Consider the following 22,566-nt stretch of genomic DNA (forward strand, 5'->3'; position numbering starts at 1 on the left):
GATTGCCCTGACGGGAAGGAGACTGGGGCTCCAGACTGCTCTGAACGCCACCTCCAACTCCACTTCCAACTGAACTGAACCCCAATACCGGGCTCATTGGGGGAGAGCATAGACTGTTTGGCAGCAGGTGAAAATCCAGGGCACCTTTCTCTCAGAGGCGCCGGCAGCAAGCACTGAAGGACCCACATAGGGCGGGGCTGACGGAAGCCAAAGCTGCAGGCTCCACCCAGAAACGCCGTCCCAGCTGTAACTGAGAAATGCGACAACAAAATAGGTCACAAATGAAAGAAATGGAGGACAAAAAGCGTCTGGATATAGAGTTCAAATCTACGCTTATTAGGTTTTTCAAGAATTTCCTAGAAAAGATGGATAAGACCTATGAGGATATGAAAAGAGATCAACTAGAATTAATAAGGAGTCATCAAGAAATGATAAGGTATCAACAAGAAATAAAGAATACATTGTCTGAAATAAAACATATTTTACAGAGTCCTAAAAACAGAAGGGAAGATCGCAAGAATCAAGTCAAAGATTTGGAACATAAAGAGCCAGAGGACACTCCTCCGCAGAAGCAAGAAGGCAAGAGAATCCAGAAAATTGAAAATAATGTAAGAAACCTCTGGGACAGCTTCAAGCGAACCAACATCAGAATTATGGGGGTCCCAGAAGATAAGAGAGAGCAAGATATCGAAAACATACTGAAAGAAATAGTGACAGAAAACTTCCCCCATCTGGTGAAAGATTTAGACTTAAAAGTCCAGGAAGCGCACAGAACTCCAAACAAAAGGAATCCAAAGAGGACCACACCGAGACACCTCATAATTAAGATTCCAAGAGCAAAAGACAAAGAGAGAATATTAAAAGAAGCAAGAGCAAAGAAGGTAGTTACTTATAAAGGAGCACCTATACGATTGTCAGCTGACTTCTCAACAGAAACCATGCAGGCCAGAAGGGAATGGCAAGAAATATTCAAGGTGATGAATAGCAAGAACCTACAGCCAAAGATAATCTATCCAGCAAAGCTATCACTCAGAATCGAAGGTCAGATAAAGAGCTTCACTAATAAACAAAAGCTAAAGGAGTTCATCAACACCAAACCAGAATTATATGAATTGCTGAAGGGGGTTCTTTCAGAAGAGAAAGTAACTAAAGATAAAAATTATGAACAACAAATACGTAACTATCAACAAGTGAATCTAAAAACCAAGGAAATTTAAAAAAATCTGATGAACAATAGTAACTGTTGAATATAATAGAAGCAGAGGTATGGAAGGGGAGTGAACTGATGATTCTTGGGGAAAAGGGGAGAGGGGGGCATGGGAAGAGACTGAACATGAACTGTGCACCTATGGATGAGGACAATGGGGAGTGGGGAAAGGGCAGAGGGTGGGGTGGGAACCTGGTGAGGAGAGCAATGGTGGGGGGAAAAAAAGGAACATTTGTAATAATATGAACAATAAAAACTTATTAAAAAAAAAAAGAAGATTGTGAGGTTGGGGTGATGGTACGTGTTTGGCAGGCAGGGGATGCAGTCCCAGGCTTGCTGCAATGTGCTGGATCCGTGGCTCACACTGCAGTTTCGGAGGCAGGGTTGAAAACATTTATTAAAACAAAGCGTCAAAGTCTGCTACGAGGATATTTGTTCATCAACCAAAAATTATCCAACATTATTTGGTTGTAGTCATTTGAATAGTTTTGCATATCAACCTTTTAAATATATTTTAGCACTACATAGACACTTATTTCTATGAATTACATGTATTTAAACCTATAATCTTATTCAGAATTCTCTGTTTTAAGTAATTATTCTGTTGTATTTTGCACAAATGAGAAAACAATTGAAAAATTGTAAATTTTTGTGTTTGGAGACACAGTATTGTGGCCTTCTAAAATACATTTAATAGTTTTCTTTAGATCTGTTTTTAGTCTCTAAGTAGATAAAACAGTAGCTTGGAGCATAAATCTGAGATGTCTTTTCATTGCGTTTTAGAGATGGAGCATCCTGAAAAATGATGTTTAGAACACCTTTTAAAATCTCTAAAAATTAAAGCTTGAATTAATTTCTAAATTCATGTATTAACATTCAGTGAAATACAGATATCTTTAAGAATGTTACTATAGTGTAGTCATTAGAACAGAAGCAGTGAATGAGTAGATAATATAGAACTGGAATAGTGAAATTAGTAATAAATTAGGACTCAAGATATTAGGTGATACTCCTGGCTTTGCATCAAACTAGCTTTGTTTCTTTGGTCAAGTTTCCCCTTTTTTTTAGCATGTTTCTTTACTTGTAAAATGACAAAAATTAGACTCTTGGTCTACCATTTTGTGTTCCTTTTCTAATGGCCATTTCTCTAAAGATCCCTGGTCCTGGAGACCCATCTCTTGATCATTCTTTTTTAATTAACAACAATTTGAATTGCCATCTACCTACCAGCAAGAGGCAGTTTGCTTTCTTTTCCTATTTGAATGCTTGTTTAAATATTAAGAGACATTACTGATTTCTTTTGATAGGATCAGAATTACTAAAAAGGCTTTATTTGCTTTTTATTTCTATTTGCTTGTTTGTATTTTCATTGTTGGGGTCATTCCTTATTTTTGCTTTCTTTTAGTAGATCTTTATCTACTAAAGTGTAAGGTATAATAAGGCATTATTTTGATATTCATTATGAGATTAAGAAGACTTAGGGTGCTTAGCTTTGGAATTTTAATATTTATTTTCTCATCTACCAGTTCCCTTCATTGTTTGTGGGTTTTTACCCTCCCACATTGATTTGCTTTCCCCCTTTCCATTCCCTTCCTTTCAGGAAAATGGAGGATTGGTTCCATTACTCCCAGCTCGGCCTACGTTTTCTGTCACAAGAGTGTCATAGCCTGTGCCTTTAGTGCTTCTGATAGAGTTATGACTGCTCTGAATGTTCCACCTGCCCCAAGATAAAATATTGAGCATTGATATTTTCGTGCCTGGATGATTTTTTCCAGAAATGTTCTGGAAAGCCTCAAGAAAGAAAGCTTTAGAGCAAACTGAATCAATTATGGATAATTACTATACATCTGTCACATGTATACCAGCATGGGTTCAGTCAAGGCCTCCAAAGTGATGCTTTGCCATCCTCAGCTGATTCTCAAGTGCAATGTGCTTGAAGTCTCTGTGGCCTGTGACTCAAGAGTTAAGGTGATGGAGGTTCCCTTAAAGCATCTCACAGCAGGCTTTGTAGATGGGACACATCTTACTTCAACATGTTTGCTGAGGTTGAATGTCAGCATCTACCCTTGCATCTTTCTAATTAACTTTTAATTTTGAGGTGTAGGTTATATGATAGTCTAGGTTTATGATACAGAAGGTCTTCGATGTGGACTTTAGCCGCGAGTAAATTTATGTAAATTGGTTTAGCTTTGTTATCCTTTTTACTGCTTAATGTATATGGCTATACATGAGTTTCTCTTTTGGTCAAAAGGTGTTAGACAGCAAAAAAGAAAAAGGTGTTAGACAACAAATCTAAAACATCTTAGTGAGGTAAATCTTAACGGAGTCTCCATTACTCTGTGTATAAATTTCAATTTAGGGAAAGGTGACCATTCTCTGAAGTTAGTAATTGTTTTCTGCTTCTTAAGTGGCTGTGATTGTTCTGTGTATTATGGCCCTGCTGAAGGTTGTTGATAAATTGTGTAATTCATCAGTGTGTGGATTTAATTCTATTTCCCATGATTTATTATATAATTTATTAGTTGAAATAGAATTTTATCTTATTATCTCATGCATATCACATTTCTTAGTTGATGACAATTGAGTATTGGAGTATGAATTAGATAGGTTTATGTATTTTGATCTCCAATTTAGACACATTCTTAGGGGTCCAGAGTTAGAAAGAAGAAAAATTATGTGGTTTTCACAATTAACAACCAGGCCTTTATAGGGTATATGGTACTTAAGACTTTTTTAAAGCTTGTAAATACAATCTAAAATCAAGTGATCTCAACTAACCTATAGGGCAGTGGTTGGCAAACTCATTAGTCAATAGAGGCAAATATCAACATTACAACAATTGAAATTTCTTTTGAGAGGCAAATTTTTAAAACTTAAACTTCTTCTAATGCCACTTCTTCAAATAGACTCACCCAGGCCTTAGTATTTTGTGAAAGAGCCACACTCAAGGGACCAAAGAGCTGCCTGTGGCTCGAGAGCTGCTGTTTGCCGATCATTGCTATAGGGTAACTAAATTAATAGTTATATTTTCTTGGCCATTATTGCACCACCTAAATAGTGATAGGATATCTTGTAACTGCAAGTGAACCATGCTTTTTTATTTGTAATTTTATATCTAAATACCTAAACTGCACAAGCCCATGCCTATGCATGTTTATTATCCCAAAACTGGTTTTACCCAAATTGGCTTGAGATTTTCCTTGTCTATGGGATAGGACAATGTAGTGGTTATTAAAGGTGATTTTAGATTTTCCCCCAGAGATATGCTTATGAAATTTCAACGAACCACCCTTTATTCTGAAACTCTTTCCTAATTTGTGCAGGGTGTGCTGAAATATTTATTTATTTATTTATTTATTTATTTATTTGCAAATGACAAAAGGAACTGTTGGTCATTTTTGGAAGTATTTATTCATGACTTGTTGATTAATTGTAACATTAAAAAAAATATATGCTTTTATTGCTTTCAGAGAGAGGGGGAGGGAGAGAGTGATAGAAACATCAATGATGAGAAAAAAATCATTGATTGGCTGCCTCCTATATGACCCCTACTAGGAATACTACCATGGCCTCCTCGTTCATGGGTGCACACTCAATTACTGATCCACACTGGCTGTACAATACTTTTTTATTTTATAAAATGATGAAAGTAAATGTTTTTTTTTTCCTGGCAAAATTAAAAGTTGGCAATGCTATATTAAAGTTTATTGTTTGCAATCCAAGTCAGCAAACCATGGATCTAGAAGGTTAAGAGCTACCGTATTTTTCGGACCATAAGACGCACTTTTTTCCCCCCAGAAGTGGGGGGAAAAAGTCCCTGCGTCTTATGGTCCAAATATAGCCTACACATATACTTTTAAAAAAAGTTTTTTTACTTGCCCGGCTCTGTGTGGTCTCTGTGTGCTTGCCCGGCTCTAAAATGGTTCTAAATGCTGCTGTTTACTTTACAGGGTTGATTACATGTGTTTATGACTGTGATGTTGGGTTTTAATGCACATAAAATATTTTAGGACACTATTTGTTTCAGAATCTTTTTTTCTTCATTTCCCTTCTCTAAAAACTGGTGCGTCTTATGGTCCGGTGTGTCTTATGGTCCGAAAAATACGGTACATTTTATAACTCAACTCTTGTATTATTTAAACGAGAATGATCTAATCTCTTTAGTAAAATGCAAATCAGGGCAGAAAACCGCAGAAATGCAAAGTCATATCATGTATGGTTTCTTTTAGCACATGGTAACTTTCTGTGTTGTCTTAATATTTTTGATTCCTCTGTTAAGGAAGGGGGCACCAAAAGGCATATAATAAGCATTTGAGTAAGTAATTGCCTATTTTGCTTCACTCTGTTTAGATGTCTTCTATATGTCTTTTGATATAAATAGTAATTCTCCCCTTTTTTGGTTTTGTTAACCCTCACCATAGGCTCTTTTTTTCCATTAACCCTTTTTTAGAGAGAGTGGAAGGGATGGGGAGGGAATCACAGAGAGAAACATCAATGTGAGAGACATACATAGACTGGTTGCCTCTCACATTTCCCTCCCACCCCTACCCCCCAACCAGGGCCGGGATCAAGCCTGTAACTAAGATACCTGCCCTTAACCAGGAATGGAACCTGTGACCCTTCATTTTGTGGGCTGACACTCTTAACCACTGAACAGAACTGGCCTGGATGCATTTCTACCTTTAATATAAGATTAAGATATTAGCATGCATTAGCATCTCCTACCATTAAATGAATTGTTGATTGAAAATGAGTGCATGTTAAGAAATATAAAAAAAGAATTTGAAATTAAAAAATAAAAAAAGTTCTGCAATTCCAGCTGCCAGTTTTTGAATGAGCTAGAGCACATGTGTCAAACACAAGGCCCGCGGGCCAAATCCGTCCCGCCAGGCCTTGCAATGTGGCCCGCACCGCGCTGTCATCACTGCACTCCGCTGCGTTTCCATCACAATGACAGTTTATGACTGTTCAGTAAACCATTCGGCCCGCGATTTAGGCTGGATTTTAGATTTTGGCCCCTTCTCTGATTGAGTTCGACACCCCTAAGCTAGAGCATTGGATAGTAGAGTAGAACTTTATTCTATAAAATGTCATGGAAAACACAATCACGCCACCTTCCTTTTGAACCTTTGCTACTGTGATGTATGAATTTATTTTGAAAGGACATCTAAAAGTGCAAAATAGCTCATCTTGCACAAAAGCTGCATGATTAGTGTAACCATGGAAATTTATTAGGAATATATTTTATTTTAACACAAGGTGGTATTAAAGAAGTTCTTTTTTATGTTTTTAGCATTGGAGTTTCCATTAGCATGTTGTTCTTTTAAAAAATTTTTTTTATTGATTTCGCAGAGAGGAAGGGAGAGGGAGAGACAGATAGAAACATCAATGATGAGAGAATCATTGATAGGCTGTCTCCTGCCTCTGGAGATGTAGCCCACAACTCAGGCATGTGCCCTGACTGGCAATCAAACTGTGACCTCCTGGTTCATAGGTCAACGCCCAGCCACTGTGCTATGCTGGCTGGGCTAATAAGTTCTTTGAATATCTTGAGAAATTTTGGTATGAGTACAGCTATAGCACTATCTATTTTTTTGGAAGATGAAAACTCAGTTATGATAATTTGTGTGTGTGTGTGTGTTTTTTTTTTTTGTTTTTTTTTGTTTTTTTTTTTTTACCATGTGTGTAATTAATAGCACTGATGTCCTTTCTCTGCTGTAGCTTGAGTATTATTAGGGCTCTCTGATTGCTTCGATACTTAATATTTAGTGTATGCTTTCATTTGGTTAACAATTTATGAAGAAAAGGGTCAAAAATATTATTCCTCAGTTTGAGGCACTGTTTTATAATGAAGTAATTTATTACAGATTGATTTTCTAAGAATATGTTTTGCTGTGGAATAAAGCATCTCATGTTGAGTTTTGTCTAGGAATGCCATTTGTCTAAATAAGTAAATTCACTATTGTGGGCATGTTTGATATGGCAATTACCGGTTGATGACAGCAGAGCAAGTATAGGATTGGAAGATTATCAAGTATGAAGTTGAAATTGGTTAAAATAGTAGAAATGTCCATCAGACTTTTCAATATATTGCAGAATTGCATAGCATTGGTAAAATATAAGTTCTAAGCATTTTCAAAAGTTTTGGTTGTTAACTTAGGTTAAAACAATGCTGATGATTTTTTATTCATAATATAAAATATATTAACACATTTGTCTCTTTTGAAAGAGGTAATTCTTTGTTTTTAATTTGTTACACTTCACCACAAATATCGTTTTTTATTGTCTTTTTACTCTCAAGAATTGCCAAGAAGATGCTTTTAGAAGAAATTAAAGCCAATCTTTCATCTGAGGAGGATGGATCTTCAGATGATGAACCAGAAGAAGGGAAAAAAAGAATTGGAAAACATAATGAAGTAAATCCAGGAGATGAGGGTGAGCTCCCCAAATTAATGTATACGATATCATAATTTATTTATTTATTTTTAAAATATATTTCATTGATTTTTTTACAGAGAGGAAGAGAGAGGGATAGAGAGTTAGAAACATCGATGAGAGAGAATCAGTGATCAGCTGCCTCTTGCACACATCCTACTGGGGATGTGTCCGCAACCAAGGTACATGCCCTTGACTGGAATCGAACCCGGGACCATAAAGTCCGCAGGCCGATGCTCTACCCACTAAGCCAAACCAGTTTCGGCCAATATCATAATTTAATTGTTAGACCAGTTCTGTCTTTGAAGACTATCTGACCATGCATGCATTCTTTAATACATGCATTTAAATTTTATCAAAATGTTTAAAACTTTACTACCTTTATTCCTTTTGAGTATATGATAATAATTGTGCATGTTTTCTCAGTTACTGGTAATAAATAGACGATTTTAAAACACGGTAATTTTCATCTTTAAAAAATCTACAAATATTTCATCAATAATAGTAATAGTAATAGATCAGGTCTGATGTATGAGATTGCCTGGTCTCACCAATAATACCCAGGTAAATATACAACTCTTAGCTTTTCCTTAAATCATAATCATTGCCAGCAAACAAAATACGTAATTTTATAAAACTTTTAAAGTAAAAAAGGCTGAAGGTTTTACTGATTTATTTTCTCCATTTAGAAGAAAAAAATCAAGTCAATTCAGAATCAGATTCAGATTCTGAAGAATCTAAGAAACCAAGATATAGACATAGGCTCTTGAGGCACAAACTGACTGTGAGTGATGGAGACTCTGGAGAAGAAAAAAAGACAAAGCCTAAAGAGCACAAAGAAGCCAAGGGCAGAAATAGAAGAAAGGGTAAGACATTTTAATTTTTTTAAAAAATATATATTTTATTGATTTTATACAGAGAGGAAGGGAGAGAGAGAGTTAAAAACATCGATGAGAGAGTCATCGATCAGCTGCCTCTTGCACACCCCCTACCGGGGATATGCCCCCAACCAAGGTACATGCCCTTGACCGGAATCGAACCCGGGACCCTTCAGTCCCCAAGCCGACGCTCTATCCATTGAGCCAAACCTATCCCGGCAAGACATTTTAATTTTTAATGTAAGTTACATACAGGTTTTACAACATAATCTGTACTAATAATAGCCTAGGGCTGTCACAACCGTTCGGACAACCAAACAGTGGGCCCCCGAGTGATTTGGCGGCAGGAGCAATCTGTGGGCCCCAGGTCGCTGGGGCATGGTGGCGAGAACTACTTCACCTCTCAGTCCCTTTCCTAGCCAGCAGCTTCCATCCCCCAATGGCGAATGGGGAGCCAGGGATGGGTGGCAGGGAACGTAGGCCAAGCCAGGCCAACGTCCCTGCCCCCCACACACAGAGGGCGACCCTCAGTAGGGGTGTGCTGGCGAGCAGTTTGGAATGGCGGACCTCTTGGATCTCTCCGTCCCTCCCCCTGGAAGTCAGGCTCCAATCCCTGATGGTGACTGGGGAACTGGGGGAACCCGGGGTAGGTGGCAGGGCATGTGACAGCTCCAGGCCAAGGCCCCGCCCCCCACCACCCCACACACAGAGGTTGACCCAGCGCCAAGGGCAAGGTCGGCGAGGGGGGTAGGGGAAGGCCGACCTCTTGGCCCTCCCCCTGGCCCATAGGCTCTGATTGCCTATGGCATACCACTGTTTAACGGGAAGAAGATACAATACAACAGCCTGGCTGGCCCTGCTCTCAATCAGCCTCTTCCACCCCGATCAAGGGCAGGGTGTCTGGCTAACCGGTTCCTCATGGCCCCTCCCCATGGCCGGCTCCATCTCTGATCACCCTCCCTCCACCCCAATAGGGGACAGGGCTGGCCAGCCAACCTCATGCAGCCCCTCTACTTTGCTGTCCCCACCCCGATGGGCCCCCACCACCACACTGGACCTGGAGCTCTTCCCCCAAGCTGGCCCCACCTCTGATCACCCCCTTACTTCAATAGGGAGGCGGAGGCCGCAGCGGGCTTGGCGTGGCTGGCGGCAGCGGCTGGGGCCTCCAGGCCAGAACGAGGTGGTGCTCCCCGTCCGTGTTCTGCGCCTCTGCCCCCTTGCTCGCTCTCTCCTTCCCGCCCTCCCTGCAGCGCTGGCCCAGCCAGCTTCCCCTTCGGTCTCTCATGAATATTGAGCGGCCCCTGTTGTAGTTCCCGAGCTCCATTGCGGAAGCCCAGGCTCGCCATATTGTGCGGCGTCGGCCGTGGCGGCTTGGACCTGAGTCTCGCTCTGGCCGCGGGCAGCGGAGTCCGGGCCGGGCTGGGAGCCGCAATGTCTCAGGCTGTGCAGACGAATGGAACTCAACCATTAAGCAAAACATGGGAACTCAGTTTATATGAATTACAACGAGCACCTCAGGAGGCAATGACAGATGGCTTGGAAATTGTGGTTTTATCTCGAAGTCTACACAGTGAATTAATGTGCCCAATTTGTTTGGATATGTTGAAGAACACCATGACTACAAAGGAGTGTTTACACCGTTTTTGTGCAGATTGCATTATCACAGCCCTCAGAACAATAAAGAATGTCTGACATGTCGGAAAAAGCTATTTCCAAAAGATCACTAAGGCCAGATCCGAACTTTGATGCACTCATCAGCAAAATTTATCCAAGTCGTGATGAGCATGAAGCTCATCAAGAGAGAGTCAATAAGCACAATAATCAGCAAGCACTGAGTCACAGCATTGAGGAAGGACTGAGGATACAGGCCATGAACAGACTACAGCGAGGCAAGAAACAACAGATTGAAAATGGCACTGGAGCAGAAGACAATGGTGACAGTTCTCACTGTAGTAATGCATCCACACACAGCAATCAGGAAGCAGGGCCTAGCAACAAATGGACCAAAACATCAGGTGATTCTGGGCTTGAGCTTGATAACAATAATGCAAAGTGGCAATTGATCCCGTAATGGATGGTGCTAGTGAAATTGAGTTCGTGTTCAGGCCTCATCCCACACTGATGGAAAAAGATGACAGTGCACAGACAAGATACATAAAGACTTCTAGTAATGCCACCGTTGATCACTTATCCAAGTATCTGGCTGTGAGGTTAGCTTTAGAAGAACTTCGAAGCAAAGGAGAATCAAACCAGATGAACCTTGATACAGCCAGTGAGAAGCAGTATACCATTTATATAGCAACAGCCAGTGGGTAGTTCACTGTATTAAATGGCTCTTTTTCTTTGGAATTGGTCAGTGAGAAGTACTGGAAAGTGAACAAACCCATGGAACGTTATTATGCACCCACAAAGGAGCACAAATGAGCTTTTACTAAAACCAGTCTGGATAATGAACTTTTTTTATAGCCTATTTCTTTATTATTAAAGATGTACCATCATTACTTTTATGGACACTATCTTGGATATGTTGTTCAACTTTCTTCCTGAGCCAGCCTCGTTTATACTCTTAGAATCTTTTCCCCTTAATTTAAGATCTCCTTTTTGGAAGGGACTATAGTTATTCAGAACCTTTTCTTTCCTTTTAAAAATATATCTAAGTAGTATGTCTTACAATGTATGGTTTCATTTGGAGCACTCTTTGACCCAGGAATTTTCATAATTTTGGATTTTTTTTTTAATCTCACCTGAGGATATGTTTTATTGATTTCTACAGAGAGAAGGGAGAGAGAAGCATCAATGTGAGAAAAATCAATGGTTGCCTCCTGTATGTGGTCTGACTAGGGTCGAAACTGCAACCTAGGTATGTGCCCTGACTGGGAATTGAACCTGCAACCTTTTGGTGTATGGGATGATGCGCCAACCATTGAGCCACATGGCCAGAAAACGATTCTGAATTGAGATTCAGTTGGCCATCCTTTTTTTTTTTTTTTTTTTTTTTTACAGAGAGGAAGAGAGAGGGATAGAGAGTTAGAAACATCGATGAGAGAGAATCATCGATCGGCTGCCTCTTGCACGCCCCCCACCGGGGATGTGCTTGCAACCAAGGTACATGCCCTTGACCGGAATTGAACCCGGGACCCTTCAGTCCGCAGACCAACGCTCTACCACTGAGCCAAACCGGTTTCGGCAGTTGGCCATCTTTTTTCCTCCCCTCAAAAGTTTAGGCCTTACATAATGTGAAATAATATGTATTTTGACTTTTTCCCCCCCTGGAGTCTTAAATGTTTATAGTTTTCTATATAAGCTGTAGTATCTTCATGAAGACCAAGGCTGAAATTTACTGTTTAAAAATCAGTTCTCATAGGATTATTATTTTCATGGTCTTTTCTTCCATAATATCTCTCTCTATCTCTCTCTGTTTCTCTCTCTGTCTTTACAGAAAGGTTCTTTATGAAAGTAGTGTTCATTGTCATGCAATGTTATTTTTCCCATTTCTCCCCTACTCTAATTTTGGAATTTCTGATCCTGGGAAAGAATGAAACAAAATCTAAAGTTCAGTGAGAATTTGGTTCATTTACAGATTTCACTGAAGAAATATTGTGTTGGTCTTATGTAATCTCCAGGTATATATTTAAAGAGGTCTCTTTTTTTTTGTATTCTGTCAGTGCAGTTCCTTTATTATGTATGTTTGATGATTTTTCCTATTAAAATACCAGAAATATGAAGGAAAAAAAAATAGGGGGCTGGAACCAGCCGGCCAACCTCCTTTAGCCCTCCCTCCCCTCTTCCCCGCCCGGCCCCACCCCAGATTGACTCCCCACCTCGATTAGAGGTGGAGCCAGAGGATTAGAGGTGGAGCCGGCTGGCCAACTGCCTGTGGGCCCTCCCCCTGGCCAGCCCTGACCCTAATTGGCCCCTTGATACCTTCAGCTTGTGGCCTTTCCCACCAACTGGCCCCGCCTCTGATGGCCCCCCAACACGCCAATTGGGAGCGGCCCTCCGGCCAGTCTCCCGTAACCCCCCCACCTCCATTGGCTGCCCCAGTCCTGATTGGGCTCTTATCATGGTGGGCCCACTGGACCCCACCCATGCATGAATTTGCACTGGGCTTCAGTCCTAGATAATAAAAACCCAATGACCAAACAGGAATGACCAGAATGACCCCTTGACCAGTTGCTATGACGTGCAGTGACCACCGGGGGCAGACGCTTAATGCAGTAGCCACCCCCTGGTGGTCAGTGCGCTCAAACAGCAGGGGATGCTGCTCAGAGGGTGGGTCCACAGTTGCTCGCCTGACCGGGAAGAGCGGCACTCCCACAGCTGGCCCATCCCTGCAGGCCACGCCCCCCACCAGTGCATGAATCCTGTGCACCAGGCCTCTAGTTATAATAATGAAATTTAAGGATATCTGCTCCCACAGTTGACCACCTACATTAAGTAAATATCAGCACACTGACAACAATTATTCCCTTATATGAGAGTGAAATAAAGAATGTAAAGTGGGAAAATAACCCAGAAACTTGAGAGATGACACAAAAGAAATAATTTTAACCTTTAGTACCCATACATTTACATTAAAAAGTATTACGCCCAAACCGGTTTGGCTCAGTGGTAGAGCGTCGGTCTGTGGACTGAAAGGTCCCAGGTTCGATTCTGGTCAGGGGCATGTATATTGGTTGTGGGCACATCCCCGGTAGGGGGTGTGCAAGAGGCAGCTGGTCGATGTTTCTCTCTCATCGACGTTTCTAGCTCTCTGTCTTTCTCCCTTCCTCTCAAAAAAAAAAAAAAAAAAAAAAGTATTACAACAAATAAAATTTAGTTAAGGGTTACGTAGAAAATACAGGATAGCCTATGACTGCAGGAAGAAATAAGGTTTTCCTAAGAAAAGAGAAAAGATGTAATTAATTTGGGTAGATTTATGCCTGCTTATATGTAAAACTGTGAAGTCAGATTACATTTTCATTACATTAAAAATCTGAATGCTACTGCAATGAGTGCTTACATGTTGTTTCCAGTATCATGGTACATTGAGGATATAAAAATGAATTTGGAGGTCACTGTTTTGTATGGTGGTTTCAATCTGGTTATACATGAAGATTGCTTGAGGCATTTTAAAATATACCTATGACAGAATTTCATCCTAAGACAATTATAGTATAACTAGAGGCTTGGTGCACGAAATTTTTGTGCACAGGGTTGGGGGTGTGTGTGTGTCCCTCAGCCCAGCCTGAACCTTCTCCAATCTGTGACCCCTAGAGGGATGTCTGGGCCTAAACGGGAAGTCAGACAGTTGGACATCCCTCTCACAATCCAGGACTGCTGGCTCCCAACCACTCGCCTGCCTGCCTTCCTGATTGCCCCTAACCGCTTCTGCGTGCCAGCCTGATCACCCCCTAAACACTCCCATGTCAGCCTGATTGATGTCTAACTGCTTTCCTGCCAACCTATTTGGCCCCAAATTCCCTCCTCTGCCTGCCTGGTCACCCCTAACTGTTCTCCCCTGCAAGGTTGATTGCCTCCAACTGCCCTTCCTTCCAGGCCTGGTCCCTCTCAACTGCCCTCCCTTGCTGGCCATCTTGTGGTGGCCATCTTGTGTCTACATGGGGGCAGCGATCTGACCACATGGGAGTAGCCATTGTGTTGGAGTGATGGTCAATCTGCATATTACTATTTTATTAGATAGGATAGAGGCCTGGTGCACAGGTGGGGGCCAGCTGGTTTGCCCTGAAGGGTGTCCTGGATCAGGTTGGGGGTTTCCTTGGGGAGTGGGGCGGCCTGGGCGAGGGGCCTGTTGTTGTTTGCATGCCAGCCATGCCCCTTGGCCACCCAAGCAGAGGCCCTGGTATCTGGAATTTATTTACCTTCTACAATTGAAACTTTGTAGCCTGGAGCCGAGCCAAGCCTCCTGCTTGCTCTATGGCCAGCAGACATTTCTGTTTAGATTTGTTTACCTTCTATTATTGAAACTTTGTATCCTCGAGTGGAGGCCTAGGCCAGCAAGGGCAGGTGGAAAGCTTGGCTTCCTCTGTTGCCTGGGAAACCCAAACTTCCCTCCTGCTCTCTGTGGCTGTAGCCATCTTGGTTGGATTTATTTGCATGCTCACTCTGGCTGGTGGGCGTGGCTTGTGGGTGTAGCAGAGTGATGGTTAATTTGCATATTACCATTTTATTAGGTAGGATAGGTGGTGTTGGGATGTAGCTATCCATCTTTTTAAAAAAATTGAATTACTTTTGTCAAAACCGGTTGGGCTCAGTGGTAGAGCGTCGGTCTGTGGATTGAAAGGTCCCAGGTTCTATTCCAGTCAGGGGCATGTACATTAGTTGTGAGCACATCCCCAGTGGGGAGTGTGCAGGAGGCAGCTGGTGGATGATTCTCTCTCATAGACGTTTCTAACTCTCTATCCCTCTCCCTTCCTCTCTGTAAAAAAATCAATAAAATATATTTTAAAAAAAAATTGAATTACTTTTAAAGAGAGAAGAAGGGAGAGGAAGAGAGAGAAACATTTGCATGTGAATGAAATATCAATTGGTTGCTCCTGCATGCCCCCTATTGGTGCATTGAGCCTGAAAACTGGTCATGTTCCTTGACTGGGAATTATACTGGCATTCCTTTGGTGCATGGGATGATGCCCAATCAATGTAGCCACATTGTAGTTTAGGGCTTCATATGTTTTAAAAGCATCTCTGATATGATTCTAAAAAATAGCCAGGTTTGGCAGTCACTGGTTTAGTAAGAATTGTTGATACTAATATTATAAGAAATTTTAATACCGTGGTAGAAGTATTGTATAGTGTGTCACAAAAAAGGATTTTTTTTTTAGCTTCTTTGGTGGGGGTGGGAGTTGGGGTATCTCCAGAGAAGACTTCTTAAGTATGAGGAGATTCACCTAAAACATCAAGATGTACATGGGGAACAAGTAGATGTATTGTGAAGATATCTAATGTAAGCAGGGAAGAAATTTTAAAAGCCTCGGCAAAATGTTTGGTAAATGATGGAGGGGAAGATGTAATTAATATGCTAGTGTTGGACTATAGGAGGAAAAGGAACTATAGGAGATGAGGCTGTGCCAATAAGACAGAAACCCGATGATGGAGATTCTTGTAAGCCTGCTCCTCTCATATTGGAGTACTTGGCAGTGGACCCATGGATACATGAGGCTGTAGAGAAGGGCTGTGGAACCTTTTTTTTCCTGAGAGCCATTTAGATATTTGCAACATCATTCATGTGCCTACAGAATTATCAACTTAAAAATTAGCCTGCTGTGTTTGGTCAAATATTTAATTAACTCACTCTTAATACTTTGGCAGAACCAGACCAAATGATAGGAAAGCATTTGTGGAAATGACTTAGAAGTCCAGTAGGCTCTATAGGTTGGAGTGCCATTGAAAGGTTTATTTTTTAATATTTTTATTTTAATAAGTATGTAATTATAAATAAAGCTATGAACATCCATGTATAGAAGAGAAGTATATATATTTTTTTAATTTTTAAAATCATAGCTGTATTGATATAATTCACAGACAGTACAATGTACCTGTTTACAATTTAATTATTTTAGTATATTTAAAGAGGAATGCTGTCCTTAAAAATTTTTATTTGAGATATACTATAAATAGAGAGAACTGTGCATTTCATAATTTGACAACTTGATGAACACAGGTGTAACCTAGAAAAAGGCAGAGGACATTCATTACTGGTACTCAAGAATCACAACCCCAGCACAAGTCACTAAACAATATAGTAAGATCAGATTAGTTGCCTGTTATTCTTTGAGACTGAAGCCCTTGAATCTGTTTGGGGGTTATTGTAGTTGATGCCAAGTGCAGATGTTGGAGTAGGATTGACTTGAGTTATGTAGGAGGCTGAATTGTTAGGCTTTACTAGCTGATATTAAAGATAAAATTTAGGGTGACTTTCAGGTTTTTGGAGTTGTAGTAGTACATTAAAAAAAAAAAAATATATATATATATATATATATATATATATTATTGATTTTTTACAGAGAGGAAGGGAGAGGGATAGAGAGCTAGAAACATCAATGAGAGAGAAACATCGACCAGTTGCCTCCTGCACACCCCCCACCAGGGATGTGCCCGCAACCAAAGTACATGCCTTTAACCGGAATTGAATCTGGGACCTTTCAGTCCACAGACCGACGCTTTATCCACTGAGCCAAACCTGTTTGGGCGTAGAAGTACATTTTTAAAACCACAGAATTCTTGAGGTTGCCTAGTGCAATGGTTGGCAAACTAATTAGTCAACAGAGCCAAATATCAACAGTACAGTGATTGAAATTTCTTTTGAGAGTCAAATTTTTAAAACTTAAACTTCTTCTAACACCACTTCAAAATAGACTCACCTAGGCCTTGGTATTTTGTGGAAGAGCCACACTCAAGGGCCAAAGAGACGCATGTGGCTTGGGAGCCGCAGTTTGCTGACCACGGGCCTAATGGATCTATAATGTTGAGCAAATGGAGAGCTAAGGAAAAAAATCTTGGAATTCTGAACATTTAAAGGTCTATTGAGCAATAGTTACCCATTAAAGAAGAGGAAGTCCCCCTCTACATATGAATACTTAATACTAGTATGTCATGGTCTTTTCCATGTTAATAAATAAATAACAGTACATCATTTTGTGAATGTTTATATCATAAATTTCTTTGCAGCATGACTACAGACTTCTCTTTCAGATTTCATAAAAGTAATTGAACAATTTAGCAGTTAAATAAAGAGAAATACTGATTTTGCATCAAAGGCTAAGCTTAGGATAGAGTACATTAGTGGGCACAAATATATTCAAAATGCTTTATTAAAACCCAGGTTTTCTTTCTTTCTTTTAAAAAAAATATATTTTATTGATTTTTTTACAGAGAGGAAGGGAGAGGGATAGAGAGCTAGAAAGGTTGATGAGAGAGAAACATCGACCAGCTGCCTCCTGCACACCCCCCACTGAGAATGTGCCCGCAACCAATGTACATGCCCTTGACTGGAATTGAACCCGGGACCTTTCAGTCCGAAGGCCGCCGCTCTATCCACTGAGCCAAACCAGTTTCGGCAAAACCCAGGTTTTCTATGGCCTATGTTTTCACTGTCTTCTTCTGTGGGTAACTTATTAGCCCATTGTTTTTTGTTTGTGTAGGAGGTAGTAAGTTAAAATCCCATTATTTATCTTTTTAAATGGAGTGACTGATACTATATTTCAAATGGAATGATTTTCCAAAATTTGCATACTCTTGTATCCTTATATTGTGTAAAAACTTGAATTGGGTGATGGGAAGAAATTAAAAGAGAATAGCTTACTTAATCAAGTGTAACATGTGAGCTTTAATTTTCACCTAAATTTGAAAAAAGTTCTAGAAGTTATTTTCGTGATAATTTAAAAATATACTTAATACCTTTATATTAGATGATATTAAATTGATGTTATTTTTCTCAAGTGTTATAGTGATATTTATGTATGTTGGACAGCATCCTTATGCTTAATGGTAAAGTGTCATTATATCTGCCCTAATTTCAAATGGTTTAGTTTGTATGCACAAGGAGATAAAACAAATGTGGTAAACTGTTAACAAGTGAATTTAGAAGAAGGGATGCAGGTGTTTATTCAACAACCCTAACATTTTTTATGTTAATTGTACCAATCCATGAGCATGGTATGTTCTTCCATTTGTTTATATCTTCCTCTATCTCTTTTTTCAACATCCTGTAGTTTTCCGAGTACAAGTATTTTACCTACTTGGTTAAGTTTATTCCTAAGCATATTTTTTTTTGCAATGATAAGTGTGATTGTTTGTTTAGTTTTTTGTTCTGAGAGTCGTTTTTATTATGTATAATTGCACCCTGCTACTCTGCCAAACTCATTTATTAAATATAGCATTTTTTTGGTGTAGTCTTTAGGTTTTTCTGTATACAATATCATGTCATCTGTTATTAATGAGAGTTTCACTTTCTTTTTTTCAATTGGATGCCTTTTATATCTTTTCCTTGTCTGATTGCTGTGGCTAGGACTTCAGTACTATGCAGAATAATATTGGTGAAAGTAGACATCATGTCTTGTTCCTTTTCTTAGGGTAAATGATATTAGTTTTTGCGCATTGAATATGATGTTGGTTGTAGGTTTTTCATAGATGGTCTTTATTATGTTCAGTTTTGATCCCTCTATTCCCACTTTCTGTCTGTTTTTATAAAAAAATGGGTGTTGGATTTTATTGAATGATTTTTTTGCATCTATTGGTATGATCATGTGATTTTTTCCCCCCAGTTTGTTTATGTGATTTGTGAATATTGTACCAGCCTTGCATCCCTGGAATAAATTCCATTTAGTTATGGTGTATAATCTTTTTAATATATTGATGGATCCGATTTGCTTATATTTTGTGTAGGATTTTAGCAGCTTCCTAGCCTTGGTTTCTAGATTAGATCAGGCAAAGCCTCAAAGCTTCCTGAGATCTGTCTTTGTTGGCAGTCTGATTTTTATCATCTTTGACTATCCTCAGGCTATGTACCACAAGGTGGGTGGGAGAGTTCTTCCAACAGGGTGGGGCAGCTGAATCCCCCTCAGGCACATCCCACCAGGATAACAAAGTTCCCACCTGGTGTGGAAGTGGTTCTGCACCTGAAACAAAGGTGGCTGCTACCTTTGAGCTCCTACCTCAGAGCCACCAATTCTGGTTTGTGCTCACAAAGCTCCAGTCTGCTCTGCCCTCCTTCTGTCAGAGCCCAAGGTGAGTGGCTGCCCAGTAAATTTTGTGCATGGGCCCTTTAAGAGAGTGCCTGCCTTTATAGTTCGTTGTTGCTTGCTGGCAGACAGCAACTCTGCTGCTTTTGACAGTAGGATGTGGGCACCTTTTCTCTATTTTTGTACACTGGGCTGGTAAGCCCATCTTGGATTTTGAGTCCCCAGAGTTCTCAGTGAGAACCCCCCAGAACCTCACCTACTGTCTGTGGAGCCTGGCTAGCCCTTTTAGTGCCTCTGTACTTATTGCCAATCTCTATGTGGTCTCCACTTTCTGTCTTTGATTATAAGTGTTCTCTCCAGCTAGTTTCTAGTTGAATTTTCAGGGTGGTTCTTCTGTATTTTAGTTGTGTTTCCAATTTAGTCCTGGGAGAGTGTTAGTGTAGCTTCCAGTTATTCCACTGACATTTTGGATGTCAGCATCAAATACATTTTTTCCTTTCATCATTTCTTTTTGTATTCTGTCCATAATTTTTTGTTCTCATAAATGGCAGAGAGTCTGTACTCCACCATGGCCAGCCTACTATACTTGTTTTAAATAATCAGAATTATTTTATTTTACTTTATTTTTTAATAATTATTGATATGTTTTATTGACAGGTAAAATCTTATTTTTAAAATTCACATATAGTTAATACTTATATTTCTATGTAGAACCATAGCTTTATAATTATAGTTGGAATAGCTTTGAATTATTTTTATGAATACCATTTAAATTATTAACTGATCTAATGTTTATGATGTAGCGTCATTAGTGTACATGTTATAGATATTCTCACAGTGGTATAAGTTTAATGTGAAGTTATTGACAAATTAAGTGAATTATAGTTACATTGGGAAGTATTTAGAAACTTTATATATTTTTTTATTCAAGTGAGCAGCGAAGATTCGGAAGATTCGGATTTTCAGGAATCAGGAGTTAGTGAAGAAGTTAGTGAATCTGAAGATGAACAACGGCCTAGAACAAGGTAAATATTAAATTTTATATACAAAATCACCTATATATATGTATATAAATGGCTAATATGCTAAGTGTGTGACTGTTTGACCACTCAACCAGTAGCTATGATGCATACTGACCACCATACATGGAAACATAGAACAGACTGATGAATCTCAGAGGGAAAGGGGAGGGGAAGGGTGGAAAGAGATTAACCAAAGAATTTATATGCATACTAGAGGCATGGTGCGTGAAAATTCATGCATTGGAGGTTCCTCAGCCCTGCCTGCCCCCTCTCACAGTCCAGGAGCCTTTAGGGGCAGGAAGCAACCTGGTGATCAGGGGAAGGCAATGCCCCATCACCCCTCTGCTGCTGCCACTACTGGCAGCGCATCAGCCCATCCTGGTTACCTGAGCCTCGGGCAGGCCTGGGTGCCTGGTTAGCCAACTTTCGAGGCTTGTCTATGTCTTGGGCTGGCCCTGGGTGGCTGGGCAGCCGCCATCCATCCAAGGCTTGCCTGTGCCTTGGGCCAGCCCTAAGCGGCTGGACAGCTGCCATTTGAGGCTTGCGTGCTCCTCGGCCAGCCCTGGGTGGCTGTACAGCTGCCATCCGAGGCTTGCCTGCACCTCAGGCCAGTCCTGGGGGGCTGAGGGGACTGGGGGAACTCTGAAGGTAGGTGTGAGGCAAGGCTCGGCCCAGCCTTGTGGTACACCTGCTGCCCCAGCGGGGCTGAGGGGACTTGGCACTGCCCTTTTGTGGCTGTGGGCACCTCCATCTTTGAGGTGGGGCAGTCAATTAGCATATTCTCTCCTTATTGGTGGTGGGTGCTGCCATCTTTGTGACAGTGTGAGAGTCAATTAGCATATTCCCTCCTCATTAGGTAGGACTAGAGGCCCGGCACACCGGTGGGGTCCCTTGGCTGGTCTGTGGGGATTAGGCAGATTCTGTACACTGGTCCTCTGACATCCCCTGAGGTGTATGGAATTGTGAGAGGGCAGTATCTATATATAATAGGTAACATATTAGCTTAATATGTTAATTGTCCCTCCAACCATTCACCCAGTTGGTATGATGTGCACTGACCACTAGAGGGCAGATGCATCAACTGGTAGGTTAGTTTGCTGCTGGGGTCTGTCTGATTGGGACTGGGCTTGATGGGCCAGACACGCCCTGGAGCCCTTCCGGGGTTTCTTCCTGTCAGGCCAACTTCTTGCAGTCTCTCCCTGGCCTGCTTGCCCCATCGGGACTGGGCAAGATGGGATGGAAATGCCCTGGAGACCTCTCGTGGTCCCTTCTGGCCCTGATCATGCACTGGTGAGTTCCTACAGCCTGACTTGAGCCCCCTTGCAATCTGGGACCCCTCAGGGGATGTTGGAGAGCTGGTTTTGGCCCGATCCACAGACCAGGCCGAGGGACCATACTGGTGCACAAATCTGTGTACCAGGCCTCTAGTATATATGCAATTTAAAATTTTTAGGAATTAATCTTAGTAACTATGTTTATATTATTTGTAGAAATTTTGCTCTTAGTAGTTAACTAAATATTTAATATTTTGATTTGTACCTAATAGTTAAAATTATTAAATTTTTTGGGGTATTTTTTGTTGTAAATATTACTACAGATCTCTTCCTTTTTTCTCTTTTTGCCCACCTTAGCCCAACTCTAAATTATTAATTAAAAAGAGTGTATATATACATATGTGTAGTTGAATTATATGTGCTAAACAAAGTGAACTGTCAATGTGCAAAACACTCTTGACCGTAATTTTTGTTGTCATGGTAGGGAGTTATAGTAGGAGAGATTGTAGACAAACTACCTCAATCCATCTCCTGGCTTTACTACTTTCTTTTTGTATGAGTAACTTGTGCCTTAGTTCCATCATCTGTAAAATGGGAGATTGCAGTAGTACTTTCCTTGTTGATTATTGTGTGCATTCATTTAAAAGGCTTATAATAGTGCTTACTTGGGCAAACAGTGCTCCATGAATAGTAATTTTTTTAAACTAGTGTTACTAGTATGATAGTAATTAAGATGTGCTTGTTCTCTCAATTCACAGCTACTGATCTAGATTATTATTTAAATTTTTGCTTTGTAGCATAGTATTTTAGAATAATATTAACAAATCTAAGAATTCTTTATTTCAGAATAATATGATCTATACTAATAAAAGGGTAATACGCTATTAGATGGGGAGACTTTCCAGGAAACCTTCCAGACGTCCTTCTGGAAAAAGCCATGGTGGGGGAGCTGAGGCATAGGCAATTAGGAGCAGTCAGGCCAGGAGGGGAGGGCAGTTGGGGGTGATCAGGCCGGTGGGGAGGGCAATAGGGGGTGAGCAGACTGATGGGGGCAGTTGGGGGCCAGCATGC

At 40.6% G+C, this 22,566-nt stretch overlaps 1 protein-coding gene and 1 pseudogene across 10 annotated transcripts in view; both read left to right on the plus strand.

The window, feature by feature from the left end:
• ATRX (ATRX chromatin remodeler) overlaps positions 1-22,566 on the plus strand; it is a 236,322-nt gene that overhangs the window by 97,336 nt on the left and 116,420 nt on the right. For 8 of the 10 annotated variants that reach the window (XM_036439867.2, XM_036439870.2, XM_036439868.2 and 5 more), the window contains 3 exons: positions 7,509-7,642; positions 8,332-8,508; positions 20,131-20,224. In XM_036439867.2, the coding sequence (XP_036295760.1) occupies positions 7,509-7,642; positions 8,332-8,508; positions 20,131-20,224 (405 nt within the window). The remainder of the gene's footprint in view (positions 1-7,508; positions 7,643-8,331; positions 8,509-20,130; positions 20,225-22,566) is intronic. The other 2 variants (XM_036439869.2, XM_036439876.2) reach the window with 2 other exon arrangements.
• LOC118719982 lies at positions 9,748-11,033 on the plus strand (annotated as a pseudogene).

Source organism: Pipistrellus kuhlii, unplaced genomic scaffold, assembly GCF_014108245.1.
Source record: "Pipistrellus kuhlii isolate mPipKuh1 unplaced genomic scaffold, mPipKuh1.p scaffold_m20_p_16, whole genome shotgun sequence".
Classification (NCBI taxonomy): domain Eukaryota; kingdom Metazoa; phylum Chordata; class Mammalia; order Chiroptera; family Vespertilionidae; genus Pipistrellus; species Pipistrellus kuhlii.